The following is a 22,325-nucleotide window of genomic DNA, read 5'->3' on the forward strand; positions in this document are numbered from 1 at the left end:
ACATGAAGGTGGTGGGTGTAACAGAGCAAAATGCGGAAGACAGAAAGATATGGAAAAAGGATGATCTGCTGTGGCAACCCCTAACATGAGCAGCCAAAAGAAGAAGAAGGTATTAGGATCTTTCTAGATTAAAAAAAAAACAGTCAAGTGTAACGCCAAAGAAGGAGAAGATACAGTAAATATTTCTAACAACATGTATTTAAAATACAAATTATATGCATTTTAAACATAAATGGAAAAATAATTTACAGATTGACCCCTTTAATCTTTATATAGTTAAATGTTTAAAAAGACACATCACTACAGTAAGATGCTTTTTGTTTTAATATAGATAGAAAGAGTACAGATGACCAAATCAAGGACCTAAATAAAAGACTCAAAACTGCTGCTCTTTTAAGGTACTATTTGGGCCATCTAAACAAATAAGTATGTATTTTACATTTATAAAACGACTTAAATTACGCTTAAGTATGAATACCTGAGATGTACGCGTATAGTCTTCATACAGTATGTCATACTTTGTGCTCTTCTCCTGGAACTGCTTGTGGTATACCTTAAGTTGCTCCCCTACTGCTTCAATGCTGTCTTCCTTCACAACCTGATCCTGGAAAAATCAGAGAAAAATGTGCTGCATATGAGAAGCCAAAAAGTCCATTATTTAAATTCTAGCTCTAACAATAAAATAGTAGCAGAAGGCAAGTTGTAAGCAGTGCTTGGAGACTTCTGAAAAACATCATTTAAAGGCAACAGCCTTTGGGGGAAAAAATGTACAGAGATTTAAGCAACAGTAGTGATTTCAGTATAGATAGTGGCGCAATGGTAGTGCTGCTGCTTTACAGTAAGGAGATTGTGGGTTCGCTTCCCGGGTCCCCCCTGTGTGTAGAGTGCTTTGAGTAGTGAGAAAAGCGTTATATAAATGTAAAAGTCAAGTCTTTTGAGTATCTCGCCATTGTTATTCAGGGAGATTCTCACGTTCTAGTATTATCCGTGTATAGACCTCCTAAATTCAACGCGTCTTTCTTTGAGGAATTCTCTGACTTGATGTCAATCTTAATTACGAACTATGACACACTCTTAATAGTCGGTGACTTTAATTTTCATGTAGATAATCAATGTGACCAAAAAGTAAAAGAATTTATGAACCTCCTGGACTCTTTTGATTTGAGACAGCTCGTTAATCAGCCTACACATAAAGCAGGTCATACGTTAGACTTAGTAATTACTAAAGGACTAAAAGTTGATATAAAGCAGGTCATTGATACGGGTCTTTCAGACCATTTTCTTCTACTTTTTAATATAGAAATAATGATAGAAAACACTCATGAGAAGCATATTGTTAAAAAACGCTTCTTTGACTCATCAGCAACTTTAAAACTTACAAACATTCTAACCAATCAGTCCGTTTATAGTGCCAACTATAATAGCGAGGAGAATGTAAATAGTAAGGTGGAAAGATTTAATACTAAAGTGAGGGCTGCTGTTGACATAGTTGCACCTGAAAAGACAGTTAAAAAATCTTCTAGCATTGTTATACCTTGGAAGACCCAAAGAGTGTCTGATTTAAAGAGAACATGCCGTAGAGCTGAGCGTAAATGGAGGAAGACTAAACTAACTATTGACTATGAGATATTAAAAGTTAAAAAAACAGAATACAATAACACAGTCCGTCTTGAGAGGCGCTGCTATTTCTCTAAGATTATAAATAACAATGCTAGTAATCCCAGAGTCTTATTTTCGACAATTGATCATCTGTTAAACCCAGGTAACTCAAAGGAATGCCTCCTAAGTACTTCCAGTAAAACCTGTGAGGCTATCGCTGTATTTTTCAATCAAAAAATTAATGATATTAGAAATAACATAGTATATCTCCCCAACACTAAGGATCCCCCGAAACCCCAGTACTCCATAATAAATAAATTAGAGTCTTTCACTAGGATAGATTTACCTGATTTACATAAAATAATTTCTCAAATGAAACCATCCACCTGTGCCCTTGACCCAATACCAACAAATTTTTTCAAAGAAGTATCGGGTGTGCTTATTGATAATGTTCTTGACATTGTAAATTCGTCATTAGATACGGGGGTCTTCCCAGACTGTCTTAAGACTGCGGTAGTTAAACCCCTACTTAAGAGAAATAATCTCGACCCCTCTGCTCTTGAAAATTATAGACCCATCTCTAACCTGCCTTTCTTAAGTAAAATTCTAGACAAGGCAGTCATTATGCAGTTAAATGAGCACCTCAATAAACATGCTATTCTTGATAAATTTCAGTCAGGTTTTAGAACAAATCACAGCACAGAAACTGCACTCGTTAAAGTAGTAAATGACTTGCGGGTAAATGCAGACAGAGGCCATTTATCTGTTCTCATCCTCTTAGATTTGAGTGCCGCATTTGACACTATTGATCATAATATTCTTAAGAATCGCCTTAGTCAATGGGTGGGCTTCTCTGGCAGTGTCTTAAACTGGTTTGAATCCTACCTGGCAGGGAGAAAATTCTTTGTTAGTTGTGGTAATTATAACTCAAAGACACATGATATTCTATATGGTGTTCCACAAGGCTCTATCCTGGGTCCGCTGCTCTTCTCAATCTACATGCTTCCATTAGGTCAGATTATCTCGGGACATAACGTGAGCTACCACAGCTATGCTGATGACACACAGCTGTATTTATCAATAGCACCTGATGACCCCAAATCTCTTGATTCGCTAACACAATGTCTAACCTGTATCTCAGAATGGATGAATAGTAACTTTCTCAAATTAAATAAAGAAAAAACCGAAATCTTAGTGATTGGCAATAATGGATACAATGAGGCTATTAGAAATAAACTGGATGCATTAGGATTAAAAGTCAAATCGGAGGTAAAAAGCTTAGGGGTAACCGTTGATTGTAATCTGAATTTTAAATCGCATATTAATAAAATCACTAGGACAGCATTTTTTCACCTAAGGAACATAGCAAAAGTTAGACCTCTTATATCATCGAAAGATGCAGAGAAATTAGTTCATGCGTTTGTTTTTAGTCGGCTAGATTACTGTAATGCACTCCTCTCAGGACTACCCAAAAAAGACATCAATCGTTTGCAGTTAGTGCAGAATGCAGCTGCCAGAATCCTTACCAGGAAAAGAAAATCCGAACACATTTCTCCAGTTTTGATGTCACTACACTGGTTACCTGTGTCATTCAGAATTGACTTTAAAATTCTGCTTATGGTTTATAAAGCTTTAAATAATCTCGCCCCGTCTTATATATCGGAATGTCTGACACCTTACAGTGGTGTGAAAAACTATTTGCCCCCTTCCTGATTTCTTATTCTTTTGCATGTTTGTCACACAAAATGTTTCTGATCATCAAACACATTTAACCATTAGTCAAATATAACACAAGTAAACACAAAATGCAGTTTTTAAATGATGGTGTTTATTATTTAGGGAGAAAAAAAATCCAAACCTACATGGCCCTGTGTGAAAAAGTAATTGCCCCCTTGTTAAAAAAATAACCTAACTGTGGTGTATCACACCTGAGTTCAATTTCCGTAGCCACCCCCAGGCCTGATTACTGCCACACCTGTTTCAATCAAGAAATCACTTAAATAGCAGCTGCCTGACACAGAGAAGTAGACCAAAAGCACCTCAAAAGCTAGACATCATGCCAAGATCCAAAGAAATTCAGGAACAAATGAGAACAGAAGTAATTGAGATCTATCAGTCTGGTAAAGGTTATAAAGCCATTTCTAAAGCTATGGGACTCCAGCAAACCACAGTGAGAGCCATTATCCACAAATGGCAAAAAACATGGAACAGTGGTGAACCTTCCCAGGAGTGGCCGGCCGACCAAAATTACCCCAAGAGCGCAGAGACGACTCATCCGAGAGGTCACAAAAGACCCCAGGACAACGTCTAAAGAACTGCAGGCCTCACTTGCCTCAATTAAGGTCAGTGTTCATGACTCCACCATAAGAAAGAGACTGGGCAAAAACGGCCTGCATGGCAGATTTCCAAGACGCAAACCACTGTTAAGCAAAAAGAACATTAGGGCTCGTCTCAATTTTGCTAAGAAACATCTCAATGATTGCCAAGACTTTTGGGAAAATACCTTGTGGACTGATGAGTCAAAAGTTGAACTTTTTGGAAGGCAAATGTCCCGTTACATCTGGCGTAAAAGGAACACAGCATTTCAGAAAAAGAACATAATACCAACAGTAAAATATGGTGGTGGTAGTGTGATGGTTTGGGGTTGTTTTGCTGCTTCAGGACCTGGAAGGCTTGCTGTGATAGATGGAACCATGAATTCTACTGTCTACCAAAAAATCCTGAAGGAGAATGTCCGGCCATCTGTTCGTCAACTCAAGCTGAAGCGATCTTGGGTGCTGCAACAGGACAATGACCCAAAACACACCAGCAAATCCACCTCTGAATGGCTGAAGAAAAACAAAATGAAGACTTTGGAGTGGCCTAGTCAAAGTCCTGACCTGAATCCAATTGAGATGCTATGGCATGACCTTAAAAAGGCGGTTCATGCTAGAAAACCCTCAAATAAAGCTGAATTACAACAATTTTGCAAAGATGAGTGGGCCAAAATTCCTCCAGAGCGCTGTAAAAGACTCATTGCAAGTTATCGCAAACGCTTGATTGCAGTTATTGCTGCTAAGGGTGGCCCAACCAGTTATTAGGTTCAGGGGGCAATTATTTTTTCACACAGGGCCATGTAGGTTTGGATTTTTTTTCTCCCTAAATAATAAACACCATCATTTAAAAACTGCATTTTGTGTTTACTTGTGTTATATTTGACTAATGGTTAAATGTGTTTGATGATCAGAAACATTTTGTGTGACAAACATGCAAAAGAATAAGAAATCAGGAAGGGGGCAAATAGTTTTTCACACCACTGTATATTCCAAATCGCAACCTCAGATCCTCAACTGAGTGTCTCCTTAGAATTCCAAGAGCAAAACTTAAAAGAAGTGGTGAGGCGGCCTTCTGCTGTTATGCACCTAAAATCTGGAATAGCCTGCCAGTAGGAATTCGCCAGGCTAATACAGTGGAGCACTTTAAAAAACTACTGAAAACACATTACTTTAACATGGCCTTCTCATAACTTCACTGTAATTTAATCCTGACACTCTGTATATCCAATTCATTATAATAACTATTCATTCAAAATTTGTACTAACCCCTACTCTCTCTTCTGTTTCCTTTTCCGGTGTCCTATTGGTGGTGGCTTGTGCCACCACCATCTACACAAAGCACCATGATGTTCCAACAATGATGGATGGATTAAAAGCCAGAAGTCTGTATAACCATCAGCATCAAGTGACTTCGTGCGACCAATAACTACAAAGAGGACTATTTCATTTATGTTAGGTAGAATGCCCAGAGGGGACTGGGCGGTCTCGTGGCCTGGAACCCCTACAGATTTTATTTTTTTCTCCAGCCTTCTGGAGTTTTTTTTTGTTTTTTCTGTCCACCCTGGCCATCGGACCTTACTCCTTTTTATGTTAACTAAGGTTGTCTTATTTTAATTTCTTATTTGTCTTTTATTCTTCTTTTCTTCATTATGTAAAGCACTTTGAGCTACTTTTTGTATGAAAATGTGCTATATAAATAAATGTTGTTGTTGTTGTAAAAAAATAAAAAATTATTATTATTATTAGATAGAACCACAATAGGGAACATTTTCACAAGACACATTCTTGGTGGGGAAAAAAAAAACCTTGACAATGAAGATCCAGAATACTTTTGGGTATATCTCATGGATTTTCTATTGATCACACCTTTAAATGTTCATATCACTATACTGTTGCTTTGCCATCACTTATTTTTGTAATTTCCTTTTATAAGTATACAAATACAACAAACAACTACAACAGCAAGATTGTGGTGATGCACAAGTAAAGACACTGCTACTAGTTATGCAGCTCAGATATACAAAGTACTGCTGTGTGATTTGAAAATGGGTCAGCTGTGCTCAAGAATCTCAGAACAGTACAAGGCTGCTCCACAGGCATTTCTTTCCAGGAAAGAAAATTGTGACACATAAACCATTGGTTAACCTAACAAAGATATTTTTGCTTACACTTGATATGGAAATTAACAGTGGTGAAAAGCAATGAACAAGGAAGGTAAAGGACTTGTACTTCTAGTGGGGCTGGAAGAAATCACATGGAAGGCATTCAAGGGTGTTGTTGAGAATTTTCTTGGCAAGTACAGAGCACCAAACTACGTCCAGCTGGTTGACAACATAATTCAAGCATACGGAAGAACTGAATTTCAACCTGTAGCTAAAGATTCATTTCCTGCATTCACATTTGGACTTCTACCATGCTAATACTAATCCAGTCAGTGACAAATACGGTGGAAGGTTTTTGCAAGGAAACTGCAACAATGAAGAAGCATTATCAGGGCAAGTGGAAAATATCAGTGCTAGTCGACTATTTTTGAACACTGAAGTATCAGTGCAAATGACAATTAGCAGCAAAACTTTTTCAGTTCAACTGAATTAATGAAATATGTCAGCATCATTAAGTGATTAAACATGATAAATTCAATAAAAGATAATTTCATGTTTCTTCATATTCCTGCATGATTCCATCTATCTGAAGACATATTTATGTTCAGTTTGGATCAGTCTATTATATTCACCTATTTTTTCCAGGAATTAAAATTTCTGAAAAAATGTGTTCTCCAGAGGAATCAAACTTTTAATCCAGTACCACCTATATATTTTTTGGCTTTTGATGATGGTTTGCTCAGTTTTAATCATCTAACACAGAGCAGCTACCTTTACAGACTGTGATGCACATAGTCAGTAAGTTTCCATGGTTTATCTGGATATGTTATTGAAGTGCTGGGGATTACCTTGATGTACTTATGTAATTATGTAAAGCAGTGAGCTTGCATATGTTGGGTGTTCATTTATATTCTGGAGTAATGATAAATACTAACAGCACCCTAGTGGAACTTGCTATCGTGTAGATTAATCAACTATAGTGACCAACTGACAAAATAAAGTGGACCAAGCAGTGAATCTTGAACACCACCACAGAAAACTGACTTCAGAGAGATGGATTTACAACTAAAGACCAATGACTGCATGCAACCAAAATGACATAGTACACAGCAAATAAGCAAGTTTACCAAAGCTTTCCTGAAGCTGATGTAGTAAAAGAAATGTCTATGCAAATATCCATTATTATACTGGAATCTAGTCAAACAGATCCTATTAATGTAGAAAGAGATGTAGATCTGGATAACTTCCAGTCACCTTTGGGACTTCCTACACGCCTAGGTGCAAAAGTAAGTGTGCAGACAATGTTGGGTCAAAACCAATAAGCTACTGTGAATCAAATTAATCCGTATGGCACACTTGTCTGTGCGAGGTATTGAAAGGATGTGATTGTTGAGCATTTATTCCTCTTTACTATACTATAACTGATTTAGATTTATTTTTATTGATATTAAATATGGGGGGCATTCACAGCAGCATAGCTTCTCTCACAGAGTTTATGAATTTGCATGTGTGTCACACTATGGAACTGCTAGTAACTTTCTTTTCTTCCCGATTTTTTTGATGTCTCATCATGTTAACACTTCATACAAGCTTATTTCAAAATGTAGAAATACATATTTTACATTATTCATTACAAGGATTTCTTAAGCAGATAATGCAGTGTTTGCCACATATCTTCCTCTGATTGTGACTTAAGCATAACTAATGTCATGTAGTGCTGTTCACTTTTTTTCTAATATCTGGCAGCTTTAAGCTGTTCAAATGACATATGTTTAGTTATTCATGGGTTCTTTCATTATTCTCTACAAAGCCTTTTACCATCTGCACACAGTTCCCGCTTCTTAACAACTACCAGTATCACTAAGAAATTTAAAACCTACCCAAAGAATACATTTGCTTTGAGACAGCACCAGATATTAAATTGCAATCTTCAGAAACATGTACAGATTGGAAAGCAACCTACTGCAAACCACACAATGTCTGTATAGCAGCATTAGTGGCTTCTAAATATGTATGCGTAATTACATGAAGAATCCAGAACAGCTTCAGCTCCACAATAACTATGCTTCAAAAACAATCAGTATGTTTTTTAAGTGCATGAGAATGTACTAGTGACAGACATTTACAAAGCTGTTAATTTAAAAAGTAAATCAACACTTAGATTGGGGCGAACATGGATTCTTTAAATGACTCATTTTCAAACTCACTCCTTACCTGCTGGTATTTAGACACAGGGTAAAGCAGCCTGGTGTCCAGCTTAGCATTGTACTGGGCAAGAGACTCATGCCTGTAGTGGTTGATTAGATCCACAACAGATGGGAATGTTAGTGGCTCAGAGAAGCCATATTTGCCATCCCGGTGGAAAATTTTTATCAGCTTGTTGTTACCACCTTTCCTGAAAGAAAAAGGCATGTAAATATAAGTACACATATTCATTTCATAATACTAATATACACAATCAAAAGTGTGTACTCTGGGTGTAACCACCTTTTTCCACCCTCTCAAACATATGTAGTTTTTAATGTCTGAAAAACATTCAGGATTAAATCACTTGAAGATCTTTACATACAAACAACATCTTTGCATCAGATGAACAATTACACTCCAAATTTAACTATCCAGCAACACATTTTTTTCTACTACCTTCAAATTAGAAACTCTGTTAAATAAAACCTGCCCAATTTTCCTCACCTCCCACCTACCTCTATGCCGGAAAAAATATTGATCAGTCTTGAGGACTCAGACAGCATTTCTAATATATAAAACCATTTTACAGTCCCTCCCTTTCAAAGATCCAAGAGTACAGTGGGAAAAGGATCTCTTACTCAACATCTCAGAAAAGGAGTGGAAAGTAGCAACGCACAGAATTCACTCGAGCTCCATATGCGCAAAGCATATAATTATTCAACTTAAAATTATATATTGAGCGCATCTGTCTCGTTTAAAATTGTCTAAAATGTTTTGCAGGGCAATATCCAGCCTGCGAACGTTGCAATCAAGTTCTAGCCTCACTGGGTCACACGTTTTGGGCCTGCACCAAATTAACATAATTCTGGACCAAAATCTTTAAATGCCTTTCAGACAGCTGTGGAGTCACAATCCCTCCTAATCCACTAACAGCTGTGTTTGGTGTACTTCCAGATGGGCTTAAAGTGGAGAAGGACAAACAAACTGTAATTGCCTTTACTACAACTACTTGCACGTAGATTTATCTTGCTCAACTGGAAGAATCCTAACTCACCTATACCAAGTCAGTGGGTAACTGATGTTATATACTATTTGAAATTGGAAAAAAACAAATTCTCACTTAGAGGATCTGTATAAAACTTTCAAAACCTGGCAGGATCTAATCAATAAAATTTTAGAATAAGCATTTTAATTGAGGAAGCAGATTCTCTCCCCTCTTTTTTTCCTTCTTTTTTTTTGAACCAAGTCTTGTAAAACTTGACTTATTTATATGAAATGCTGTTTACTGATGGACCTGTCATTGGCCACTAGGCCTATTCTTATATTATTTATTTCCACAAGGGAGATGAGTGAGCTTAAACGGAATGTGATCCATCTAACCATATATTTTCTAAACTTGCTTACTTAGCACTGGGAAGCTGATAAATATATCTAGTTGTGTTTCATGCTAAACAAGCTGGGACTGTTATAAAGTGTTCAGGGTTAAAACTATAATTGGTATTATTGACATGTTTGTGCCTTATGAATGGCTAGCACCGACTGCAAGCTTAACTTGAATCAAACACTATTTATTATTGATGCCTTATGCATTTAAGGTTGAACAAAGTAATACATATAAGTACAGGGCAGAGTTTCCACTTGGAAAAAATTTAATCCCTCCGTTGTGCCTTCTAACCTTTCACTCCAAGGTTGGTTCCATGTTACAATACCCCAAACTGAACTGGATTATGTAGGCCAATAAAATTAATGTGCAAGTAATAACACAAGCTGCTTCACAGAAATAATGACAGACAAGCTAATTTTGCATGAAGAGCCAGTGTGCAACAAGTATGAACTCTACTACAAATATGAACATTTCCCTAGTAATTCAGTTAAGACTGAAGAAGTGACAAAAGAAAGCACTTGAACCTAAGTGATAAGTGATGCATTACTAATGTAGGTTCAAAAGTAACTGTAAAAAATCGAGTTTGAAATGAAAAACACACAGTATAATTGCTTCAAAAGACGACAAAGTAGCTCATGTAAATAATAATTTCATGTTACAGAAATGTTACTGTCAAAATAAACATTCTTCATCAACTTTAGCTTAACCTGCCATCTATATATTACTCCCCTTAAGCTATAACCCTGATTTCTAAGTTGATCAGCAGTGAATCATAATTCTAAGACACCAGAAGGCCACTTCTACATAAATAAAACATTCTTTCTATTCATTGTGCACTTCATTTTCCTCAGCTCTCTACTCCATCTTGTGGATGTAAAACATATTGCAATACAAGGTAAGAGAAGGGAATCTGTAGCCACGAAAAATTGACAGCTCTAACATTGGTCGCAAGTTATCACTATCAGTACTACTCTACTGTACTTAGTGGCGTGAAAGGAAACATTTATTATAAATCGCAAGCCCCAAGAAGTGTTACTCTAAGTGCCTCAATATTACTGCTATCCTACGTACCAACACCAAAACCAACTTCACAAGTCAATAAAAAAGCATTCTTGTATAAATACCATAGCCCTGATGCCTGTATCAATATATATTGTTATTTCCTCCTTAAATAGTGCTTCTTAGAATACTCTTGTTTTCAAGCCAAACCATATCAATGCCAACACTGCTTTGTCAGTAAATGTTAATTGATTACATTTACTATTATTTAAATCTTTGTAGAGGTAAAGGGATTTTACTTTAAAAAGATGATTGATAATTGGGTTATTTTATAAAGCAATTCAGAAAAGGGTTTTGAGGGTCTGTATAAAAATTCTCTTAATGATTAATTCATGTTTAGTTCCTGCCTAATATCTAAAGTTAAAAAGAGAGCGGTCAATCCTCATTAGACAGTAATACTTATTTCTGGTTCTAAATTTTTGCAGGTCCTTCTAACTTCTGAAGATTGAAAGCATGAATACTACAACAGGCAGACAAAAATCAATGCAAACACTACAGGTGAATCTTTTTAAAAATGCCACGAACAGCAAACCATAAAAGAAATCCAACTGGGGGGAAAAGGGAGCTGCATCTAATATTATCAATCACTAAGTTAAGCTTAAACTACTGAACTCACATAATTGTGTCTGTCCACTTTTAGATGTTACATGTAAGAGAAAATAGTTCTTCCTATAGCAAATTTGCAATTTTGTGATTTTTTTTTTATTTTTTTTTTAACATTTTACTTATTTTGCTGAGCAAGATTTAACCAAAGATACCACTTTTTGTGTACCTGGCATGACCCTGGGTCATTTCTCAACAGCAATTAACTCCTAATTTTTTATATACAATGTAAGTAATTCTACCCAAGGTTCCAGATTTCAAACCTGAACATCTTTAATGCACATTTTGTTCTTGATATTATTATTTACCTGAGTGTTAGTGTATACTCTCCTTGAATTTTACTGGAGGCATCTCGGACCAGAAATGTTCCATCAGGAGTGTCTCTCATTTTTTCATTTACTTCCTCCCTTTAAAAAAGAAAGAAAAAAATGAACATTAATAAACAAAGTTACCATTTAGAACAAATCAAAGGGATAAACCAACTTAAATGCAACAAATTATTCCAATAGGAATATCCAGTGTGGAATCGAACTATACAGTGTTTAATATATTCATACATTTTTAAAGTTTTGAATTTAATTGTTCATTGTAAACATAAGCTTGAGTTCTATTTTATTAGTAGACTCTGGGAACATTAAATGGTAGACAAAATAAAATACAAGTATGTAAAACTAAAAAGAAATAAAAATCACTTTAATTAATGATTATACTCAATGATACCCAATTGCCAGTATTTTCTTTCTTAAGCATCATAAGATGCCAGAAAAATAGATATAACCAAAAAAAAAAAAAATTACTGATAGCATGTTGCTGCTCCAATATCAGCTGTGAAACGTCATCTGTGATAAAATGTGACTACATTAAAGTATTACAGATTCATATTTCTAAGGACTCTAGATTTCAATGTCTGGATTTTGAACTTCTGTTAACTTTTTTTGAAAAGTCCTTGTTTAGTAGCACAAGGTCACACACATATTACTATCAAAATGTAGTATGCCAAAGACATCAAGCTTGTCTGAAAATATGGTCATAAGGAGGAAAAGAAAAACAAATCAATCTGCAAATAAATACAATATTTACATACTTTTAGACTGGAGTTGTAGAATGACTATGAACTTATCACAGAAAGATGACAAGTTGAGACACTTCTAGCAATTAAAATGGATAACTGAAATAATAGATATCCCAGATATAAAACTGCTTTTTACTTCTAAAAAAAATTCTTCCTAAGTTAAAAATGACATTTCAGATTGCAGTCTGAAATGTTTGTTATCATACCTTCAGATAACATCAGATGGAAACCTCAGGGTCAAAGAGATCCTAAGACATGTTGTGGTCTTTGCTAATACCTAGTAACTTTGTCACTGCCCACTCTAAAATAATGAATAAATTATAAAAGGTGCTAAAATCAGGAAGCGAAACTGAAAAATAGATCTGACAAAATATCAAGACCTTTGTTGAAACATAATCCTGCCTAATCTGGAAAAGACTACAGTACTTCTGAAGACCAATGCACACAACAGGTATCCAGAATGTACCTAAGGGAAATGTACTTAATTGCCCACTTCATGAATGAAAATTTTAGCAGATAAATTTCAAATGAGTAAAAACAGAGGGTGTGAACCGATACTCAACAGAAAGTAACAAGACCTTTCTACCTGCGTAAGAAATCTTGATCTTTATTACAAAGGAAATTTCTGCCTCTTCACTGAATCTAATACCATGACTGGAAACTATACGTTCTCAAAAGAAACAAACTGGTACAGTATTTCCATTTAGAACCTAATTGATTCAGCTTCTGCAAAAATTTCATCTCCTGGAACTGATGCTGAGATTTCTTTTGTGAGCAGCTGGGTGTTCAAATACAGGATGAGAATAAACCTTCATATATCCAAGAATTTCAAGCTGTATTGGAGGAGACTATAAACACAAACTGGGGAACCTGGAACTGAAAGAACACCCCAGGAAGATGAATCTGTAGAATTTTCTGAATATGAAAACATCTATTAAATCCATTGTTCTAGTAGGGACTGAGGATGACCAAAGATAGCTGATGTGCAAGCACTCATTTCAAGATATGAAACTGAAGCAGAGACTACATTCTCCTTTCAAATCAGTTTGTTTTTGTCTAGTTCTCTCTTCTGAGTACAGGTTCTAAGTGCTATAGTATCAAAAAAATACAAATTTCTATTAAAAAATCTTATAGGATTACAATAAAACAAACTTCTGTATAGTTCACATGGAATTGTTTGTGGATCTTTCTCTTTTACTATTTGAGGGAATTTGTTCTTAACAGTTTAGACTATTTTCTGCATAGAGGTGATTCAAGTCTAACATATGACATTTCAACTTTAACAACCTCTGCTATAATCTAAATGCAATGTTTTCAATAGTATTTTTATATTTTAAAATGAGTTTTATCACTTGCATATGAAAGCAAGCTACACAAATCCTTCCATATTATTATAAAATTAGATATCTTCAATAAAATGTTACATGGATTTTAGATCTTATGCTCTGCAAATGTATATAAATACCATAAGGTTTGAAATGATTAGGCCCCAAGTGAAAAAAGACTGGACTGGGAATGAAAAATCAATTTAAAGTTGGCTGCTTACCTGGAGATGTCACCCCAGTACCATTCCGCTTCATTCAAATAGACACTGTTGCCATTGACCACATTGTTTGATGTAAGTTTGGATTTAGAAGGCTTTGGAGGGAGAGCTAAAATTTAACAGGAAAATGCCATGTGTCAGAAGTTTCACCAAGACAGACTGTAAGGTCCAAATAAGCATGCCAGGAAAAAAAATCTCAAAATACATTTAGTTATCTGAAACAGATTAACTTTATTGTCACAACAAGCCCAGTTCACTCCTTTTGGTTGAATTTCACATGTTAAACACTATCTAAAACAGGCTCCTGTCTAAATAAGGACAATTAAGCACTGTTTAACACAGTACAATTAAATCTATTTTTAACAGGAAAAGTTCTGAAATAACTCAAGAGGTCCATCAGCTTTAGTCTTGCTCATGGAGTAGAAGAGTACAAACTGCTAAAATTTAAAAACAACTGCCATTTATCTTTTTAAAGGCACATTTGCATATAAAACATGAAAAGTTTGAAGAAAAAAAAATATTTTAAAATAATGAGCTTGAAACAATTTAGAGATACAAAGGTTAATAAAACTGAAAATGTATCATTCTTTGCTTTGTCTATTGTTTTGAATCACTACACTTTTTATCTCTTTCACTCCAATATACTGAATCACCACACATTTCCAGATATTAGGGCCTACTCCAATTTCTGTTGACCACTGAAACAGCTTGTGAAAAGAAGTACAACAATTGTTCTGTACATACTTGTAAGATTTTACATCAGATCAGTTTGGGCCAGGAGCACTATCTGAATTTATACATTTAAACATTGATGCAACATCATTTAAAGTACAATAGCAGCAGTAGGTGGAACATATCTTTTTTGTTTATAGTCCTTGTCTTTTCCTAAAAAAAAAAATTCCTTTCAAAATCTGCAAGAGAAAAGTTACAGATAACTTCCCCAAAAATACCTTTTATTTTTCCAAATCTGACTTTGTCCATTAAATAAATGTATTAAAAACTGGTACTACTTGTTCATTTAAGTTTTCTTAACATGCAATTAGCATCAGTGTGAAGATTTCGTAACAATCAAGAAGAACAATATGCACAACATTAAAATTTTTAAAGGACTCAATAACATGACACTATCCCAATATCCGGATTGAAATACAATAACATAGTGATTTTTTTATTTTAAAATACTAAGCATTTATACTGTAAAATTGAATTACATCTCTCTTTCTATTTAACTTAAGTTAAAAGGCTAAATTAATTATATCCCCAGCTTTAATAAAGTTTCAATACACTACAGCCAACTAAAAATCTCTTCACTTAATTTATCTCACTTAAATCATTTAATTCTGGAAATAGACTTCCCTATATCAATAGATTTTACAGCAAGACTGGGAATACCAAAGTACGGTTCATTAAACACAAGTGTATCAGTACATTTTCGAAATTTAGCTCTGTGAGTCCCTGTGAGATGAGCCCTTATGTCTGTAGTACGGCTGTTAACAACTAACTGAGATAAGAATATTTGATATACCAAAATATTGTTAAAAATATTGTTAAAATATATACTAATGTGTACTTAAAATTCTTGGTTCCATATAAATACAATGCATTCGTTAATGAAATACATTAAAAACATTAACTTGTTTTTCACAATAAAAATAGTACTTAATTTTAATACAATAATGTGTACTGAACACAATGTAGCGGTAAATCAAACAATATAAATCTATGTTAATTAATGATGGTGGGTTGAAATCCAGTGATGATTTGTACCTGCTTAACTATTTGTATATTATACAACATATATGTAACATATAATTTTTTTTTTTTTTTTTTTAAATCAACACGTTCTCTTTGATTACTTCATTCTGTTAATTCTAAATTCAATTTGATTTGAATTGACCTTCAAATTCTCTGTTTAGCTAATGACTGTTCAAGTTTGTTGAGTGCCTAAGTAGAGAATTTTGATATTACAATGTTTACAAACTGCATGTTTCAAGTTAAGCTCTTTCATTGCTGTTACACTATCGAACCCAATATGAAAACAAATACTTGACAAGAGCAGGTAATCTTGGCAGATGTGACAACACTTATAGTGTACCATCTGCTGCCCAGCTTTATGAAATGCATATTCAAATCTATGAGTAAAAAAAAAAAAACTATTTTCTGCATTTTCTAAATGAAGGCTGAGAAGGGAAGCATTTTTCCTTGGTTTGAGTCTTTGTGTGTTCCTGCTCATGGCGTGGCTGGCTACAGCTTTTGTTTTGTATGCACTTCAACATAGATTGAATGTTAAATTCAAATTCTTTTTCTTTTTTGAGTAATCTGTAGTGCAGTGTAAACAATGATGAATTTTAACACTAATGTTTTCAACAGTTTACACATTTCAGGGAAAATAGTTAATGGTTAATTCTCTCTGTATAGCATTTTTATTCTACTTTATAATAATTCCATAGTCAATCCTTTTATAATATCTATAATTGTAATATTTTCAACACATACAGGTGCTGGTCATAAAATTAGAATATCATGACAAAGTTGATTTATTTCAGTAATTCCATTCAAAAAGTGAAACTTGTATATTAGATTCATTCATTACACACAGACTGATGTATTTCAAATGTTTATTTCTTTTAATGTTGATGATTATAACTGACAACTAATGAAAGTCCCAAATTCAGTATCTCGGAAAATTAGAATATCAATTAAGACCAATGCAAAAAAAGGATTTTTAGAAATGTTGGCCAACTGAAAGGTATGAACATGAAAAGTATGAGCATGTACAGCATTCAATATTTAGTTGGGGCTCCTTTGGCCTGGATTACTGCAGCAATGCGGCGTGGCATGGAGTCAATCAGTCTGCGGCACTGCTCAGGTGTTATGAGAGCCCATGTTGCTCTGATAGTGGCCTTCAGCTCTTCTGAATTGTTGGGTCTGGCGTATTGCATCTTCCTCTTCACAATACCCCATAGATTTACTATGGGGTTAAGGTCAGGCGAGTTTGCTGGCCAATCAAGAACAGGGATACCATGGTCCTTAAACCAGGTACTGGTAGCTTTGGCACTGTGTGCAGGTGCCAGGTCCTCTTGGAAAATGAAATCTGCATCTCCATAAAGTTCGTCAGCAGCAGGAAGCATGAAGTGCTCTAAAACTTCCTGGTAGACGGCTGCATTGACCTTGGACCTCAGAAAACACAATGGACCAACACCAGCAGATGACATGGCATCCCAAGCCATCACTGACTGTGGAAACTTTACACTGGACCTCACGCAACGTGGATTCTGTGCCTCTCCTCTCTTCCTCCAGACTCTGGGACCTTGATTTCCAAAGGAAATGCAAAATTTACTTTCATCAGAGAACATAACTTTGGACCACTCAGCAGCAGTCCAGTCCTTTTTGTCTTTAGCCCAGGCGAGACGCTTCTGACACTATCTCTTGTTCAAGAGTGGCTTCACACAAGGAATGCGACAGCTGAAACCCATGTCTTGCATACGTCTGTGCGTGGTGGTTCTTGAAGCACTGACTCCAGCTGCAGTCCACTCTTTGTGAAGCTCCCCCACATTTTTGTTTCACAATCCTCTCCAGGATGCGATTATCCCTATTGCTTTGACACTTTTTTCTACCACATCTTGTCCTTCCCTTCGCCTCTCTATTAATGTGCTTGGACACAGAGATCTGTGAACAGCCAGCCTCTTTAGCAATGACCTTTTGTGTCTTGCCCTCCTTGTGCAAGGTGTCAATGGTCGTCTTTTAGACAACTGTCAAGTCAGCAGTCTTCCCCATGATTGTGTAGCCTACAGAACTAGACTGAGAGACCATTTAAAGGCTTTTGCAGGTATTTTGAGTTAATTAGCTGATTAGAGTGAGGCACCAGGTGTCTTCAATATTGAACCTTTTCACAATATTCTAATTTTCCGAGATACTGAATTTGGGACTTTCATTAGTTGTCAGTTATAATCATCAACATTAAAAGAAATAAACATTTGAAATACATCAGTCTGTGTGTAATGAATGAATCTAATATACAAGTTTCACTTTTTGAATGGAATTACTGAAATAAATCAACTTTGTCATGATATTCTAATTTTTTGACCAGCACCTGTATATAAATACTGAAGACCTCACAAACAACCAATATTCATTTTTTATAAAACACCAGTACTAAACAAATTACAAGTACAGAGCTTCACAAGTGCCACTTGCTCAGAGACACAGAATTAGAGGTGAGGAATGCAATGGAAATTTGTGGTTTAAATCCATTTTCATGCTAATAAGTCATACTGGCAACAAAAAAGGAACTGAAAGAGAAAAATGAATATTCAGCATAAGGATAATGAGGGAAAAAGACAATAGTACCTGGGGGGGCTTGTTCTTGCTTCTGCTCTAATCTTCGCCCTACAATGAGCTTCTCCAGAACCACAGATGGCAAGTCTGAGCTTATCTCAAGTCTGCAAAAGAAATAACAGTGGTAATCCAATCACCTTGCACCATACCTTTTTTTTTTTTTTTTTTACATAAATCAGATTGAACTGATAGCCTTTATTGATATGTACAATATGATAAAAGATTAAAATTGATATCCAAGTTAATGTGTGAAAATCAAAGTGGCAAATACCTCCATTTTCACAAATAAGTAATGGGTATGATTGTAGCAGATATACTGCATGATACTGACAACATTTCAAGCCCCTCATCCAATTCAGGGTCACAGTGGAGCCAGAGTGTACTCAACAACATTGGACAAAAACAATTTGGTATTCTAGAAAATGACTGGCTTGAAATGGATGTTATGAATAAGATGGCATGGAATTTTTTATGAGTGATTAAAGTATCAAAAATAAATATAACAAAAACTAATACATAAAAATGCACTATATAAAACTCTTCTGTCCAATTGTAAAAACAAAATATATTTGATAATTACATACTACTTATTGGCTGAATAGGGTACAAAAGTCCACAAGCAGATTAAGTTAAAATGAGGTGTCAGAAATTCTATGCATTAGCACAAGTTACAAAAATGCCTCAGAGAATAGCAAATTCAAAATTCCTTACCCAGGCCAGGGAAGTCTAATGAGCAGGGGACCTAGAAGCTCACCAAGTATTTTGGTAGTAAGGCCATTCTGGTCACAGTATTCACATACTTTTGCAAAATGGTGAAGCAGGTACTGCAGTGTCAGAAAGTTCTGAAGTGGTAGTGTAGAAGACTCAAGAATTAGCATGAGCTGTCGGCAATTGTCACTGGGTGTGGCTATAGAAAGTGAGGAAAAGTAAGTAATGCAGATTATTTTGTGCACATAAAGTCAGTATTCCCTACCTGGAGCAATATGTATAAATGATTAGACAAGGTAAGGATATAATACAGAGTGGCAAATCAGATAAATTGTGGCCCTAGTTTGATCTGTTATTATTACATTATTACATTGTCACCACTGACTATTACCATAAATGAGACAAAAAAATATGGAGAGAAGTTGGCACAAATAAGACAACAAAGAAACCTTATAGATTACACAAGACAAAATGAAAACAATCACTTTATAAATGATTTATTCCATAAATATTCAGGCCTGGGCATTTTGGTCTCCTATGAAAAACATGCTTAATATGATACCACTGTTAAAAAAAAAAAAAACATTGGTTAAAATTTTACTATTGGACCTTAAAATACATATTTTTTTTTAATATGCTCATTGGCATGGTGGTTAAAATGAAAAAGAGGTGAATGTGAGAGTGTGTACATGGAGCAGTCTACTCTATTCACGCTCAACCACAGCCACTAGATGGTGCATGCATGCACTTTTAAATTTTTTCAGCACATGCATGCACCTTGCTTCTCTCTACGAAACAGCTGTGTTCAGCAAACGCTACTACGCAACAATGTGCAAGTGAAACACTGCAGCAACAGAGGGCAAGGCTAGAAGTTTTCACTAAAAATATGGTATACCTGGAGGTATTTTCTTGAGACAAAGATTAATAGGACACATATGCCAGCGATATGGCTAAGATATGGTATCGCCAGTGTCTTCTTACGAAAACCAATGAGACAGCAACCACAAGGTGGGTCCACGTCCTCTGCACTGGTAATTCTGAAGAGTCATCTGATGCCTCACCAAGTTCACGAATACAATAAAACTGCTAGGGAGTCTTCGGGTTGTTTTTTGTCTCGAAGTCCACACACAGCTAGTAGTGGTTATAAAATTGAACTGAATTAGGACAATTCAACTTTACTGACTGAACTATTTTAGAATTTTATTTTACACATTAAACACTCGGGTAGTCAAGACTGGTGAGGTTAGAGGCCGTAATAATTTAATCTTTAAACTAAAGTATTTGTTGGTTAAGACACTACTCAAAACGTAAAGCTTCAACTGATTAATAGTGGCTTTCTACAACAGGGTGTATTCATTGCAAAATCTTTCTTACGATAAATATCTGCTAACTTATTTCTTAGCAGGCTTACAGACATGGACAAATTTGTTGGTACCCTTACAGCTCAATGACAAAGTGTTGCATGCCTCCTGAAAAGTGTGTCACACTGAACATGGACCGCAGAAACCAAAGGAGAGAGTTGTCTGAGAAGATGAGAAAGAAAATTATAGACAAGCATGGTAAAGGCAAAGGCTATAAGATCATCCCCGAGCAACTTGATGTCCCTGTGACAACAGCTGCAAATATTTTTTAAGATGTTTAAGGTCCATTGAACTGTAGCCAACCTCCCCAGATACGGCCATAAGAGGAAAGCTGACCCCAGAATGGGCAGAATGAATGTACCAATGGTAGAAAAAAAGCCAAAGACAATGTCCAAAGAAATATAAGCTGAACTTCAAGGTCAAGGTCAATCAGTGTGAGACTGTACCATCCTATGCTTTTTAAATGACAGTGGGCTCAATGGAAGAAAAACACAAAAGAGACAGACTGGAATTTGCTAAAATGCATCTTGACAAGCCACAGTGCTTCTAGGAGAATGTTCTTTGGACAGATAAGACAAAACTGGAGATTTTTTGGAAGTCACATCAGCTTTATGTCCACAGACGAAAAGAAAATGAAGCTTTCAAATAAAAGAACATGTTTTAGGGCTGCTTTACTGTGTCTGGCAAGGCCCAGGCCCCCTTGAGTCAATGCAGGGAACAATGAAAAATCAAGATGAAGACATTCTGGAGCAAAACATACTACCCAGTGTCAGAAACCTCTGTCTCAGTCACAGGTCATGTCTCCAACAGGATAATGACCCAAAACACACAGCTAAAAGCACAGAAGAATGACTAAGAACAAAACATTGTACTATTCTGAAATCCGGTTTGAATCCTATCAAACATGTAAGGAGAAGCTGAAACATGCAGTCTGAAGAAGGCCCCTTCAAACCAGGCACAGCTGGAACAGTTTGCTTAGGAAGAGTGAGCCAAACTATCTACTGACAGGTGCAGAAGTCTCGATGAGAGCTACATGAATCACCTGTTTGTAGGGACTGACTCTAAAGGTTGTGCAACAAAATATTAGCTTAAGGGTCCAGGCCATTTTCATTTGTGTTATTATTTGAAATATTCTGTTGTATCAAAACTGTCCACTTTGAAGTACCAAAATTTCAAATTTCAGAAAGTATGCTTTCAGTATTTTGAGGTATGTTTATGACTACAACAGGATATTGGAAGCAATAGGTTTTATCCCAGGTTCTTGGCACTATGTTTCTGACGTAAGAATACGTGCTTATACATTAACATGTTCACAATGACCATCATGGGTAATGTTTTTATTTAAATAAGAAAGTAAAGTAGCACAAAATCACACGTGTTGACAAGCTAACTATCCAGCAAAAATCAAAGTCGAAAGAAGGCAAAAAGATACTCAAACCATCTAGATTTACTTTCTTCATCGTAAACTACAAAATACATTTGTTCTACTTTCAAAATAAATCCTATACAGTATACAGTTAAACTGGCTCACTTTGAATAGGAAGCACATGATGAATTCACTTGTAATGGTAACATCCGATCACAAGACTTACAATAGATGTCTTTGGCATAAACAAAATCACTGTGGCAACACAAAACTATCACAAAATAGTGGTGCAAACAAGAATAGCAAACAACAAGATAGCTCCATAGTGACAGCGTAGTCATGATGATAAAATATATTTAGGGTTGCATATACATTCCATAAAGGCACAATAAGTGCACAAATAGGCAACCAATTACAAAACTCAGGTTACAAAACCAGAGATAAGTTGTGAGGCTAAATGTATCTTCGTAGCTGGGCATAAACAATGACAGCTTATTTGAGTAAACCTTTACCCTAAGGGCTCATTTATACTTGACGCTCAGAATGTGTACGCGCCCGCATCATGGCCGCGACGCGTTCTGAGCGTTCATTTGATGCGTCCTCTGAGCAGGTCCTCAGAAATTAACGCGACGCGTGCACGAGTTGCAGTACCAGCAAAAAGTTGGGGGGTGCAGTGTGCTAAACGTTG

General features: G+C 35.7%; 1 protein-coding gene across 1 annotated transcript in view; it reads right to left on the minus strand.

Annotated features, from left to right (window-relative positions):
- pik3r2 (phosphoinositide-3-kinase, regulatory subunit 2 (beta)) overlaps positions 1–22,325 on the minus strand; it is a 94,084-nt gene that overhangs the window by 13,198 nt on the left and 58,561 nt on the right. The window contains exons 6-11 of the mRNA XM_028816178.2: positions 18,914–19,109; positions 18,215–18,306; positions 13,868–13,973; positions 11,558–11,656; positions 8,231–8,411; positions 479–604 (exon numbers count right to left, since the gene is read on the minus strand). Of these exons, the coding sequence (XP_028672011.1) occupies positions 479–604; positions 8,231–8,411; positions 11,558–11,656; positions 13,868–13,973; positions 18,215–18,306; positions 18,914–19,109 (800 nt within the window). The remainder of the gene's footprint in view (positions 1–478; positions 605–8,230; positions 8,412–11,557; positions 11,657–13,867; positions 13,974–18,214; positions 18,307–18,913; positions 19,110–22,325) is intronic.

This window comes from Erpetoichthys calabaricus, chromosome 12 (assembly GCF_900747795.2).
Source record: "Erpetoichthys calabaricus chromosome 12, fErpCal1.3, whole genome shotgun sequence".
NCBI classification, from domain to species: Eukaryota; Metazoa; Chordata; class Cladistia; order Polypteriformes; family Polypteridae; genus Erpetoichthys; species Erpetoichthys calabaricus.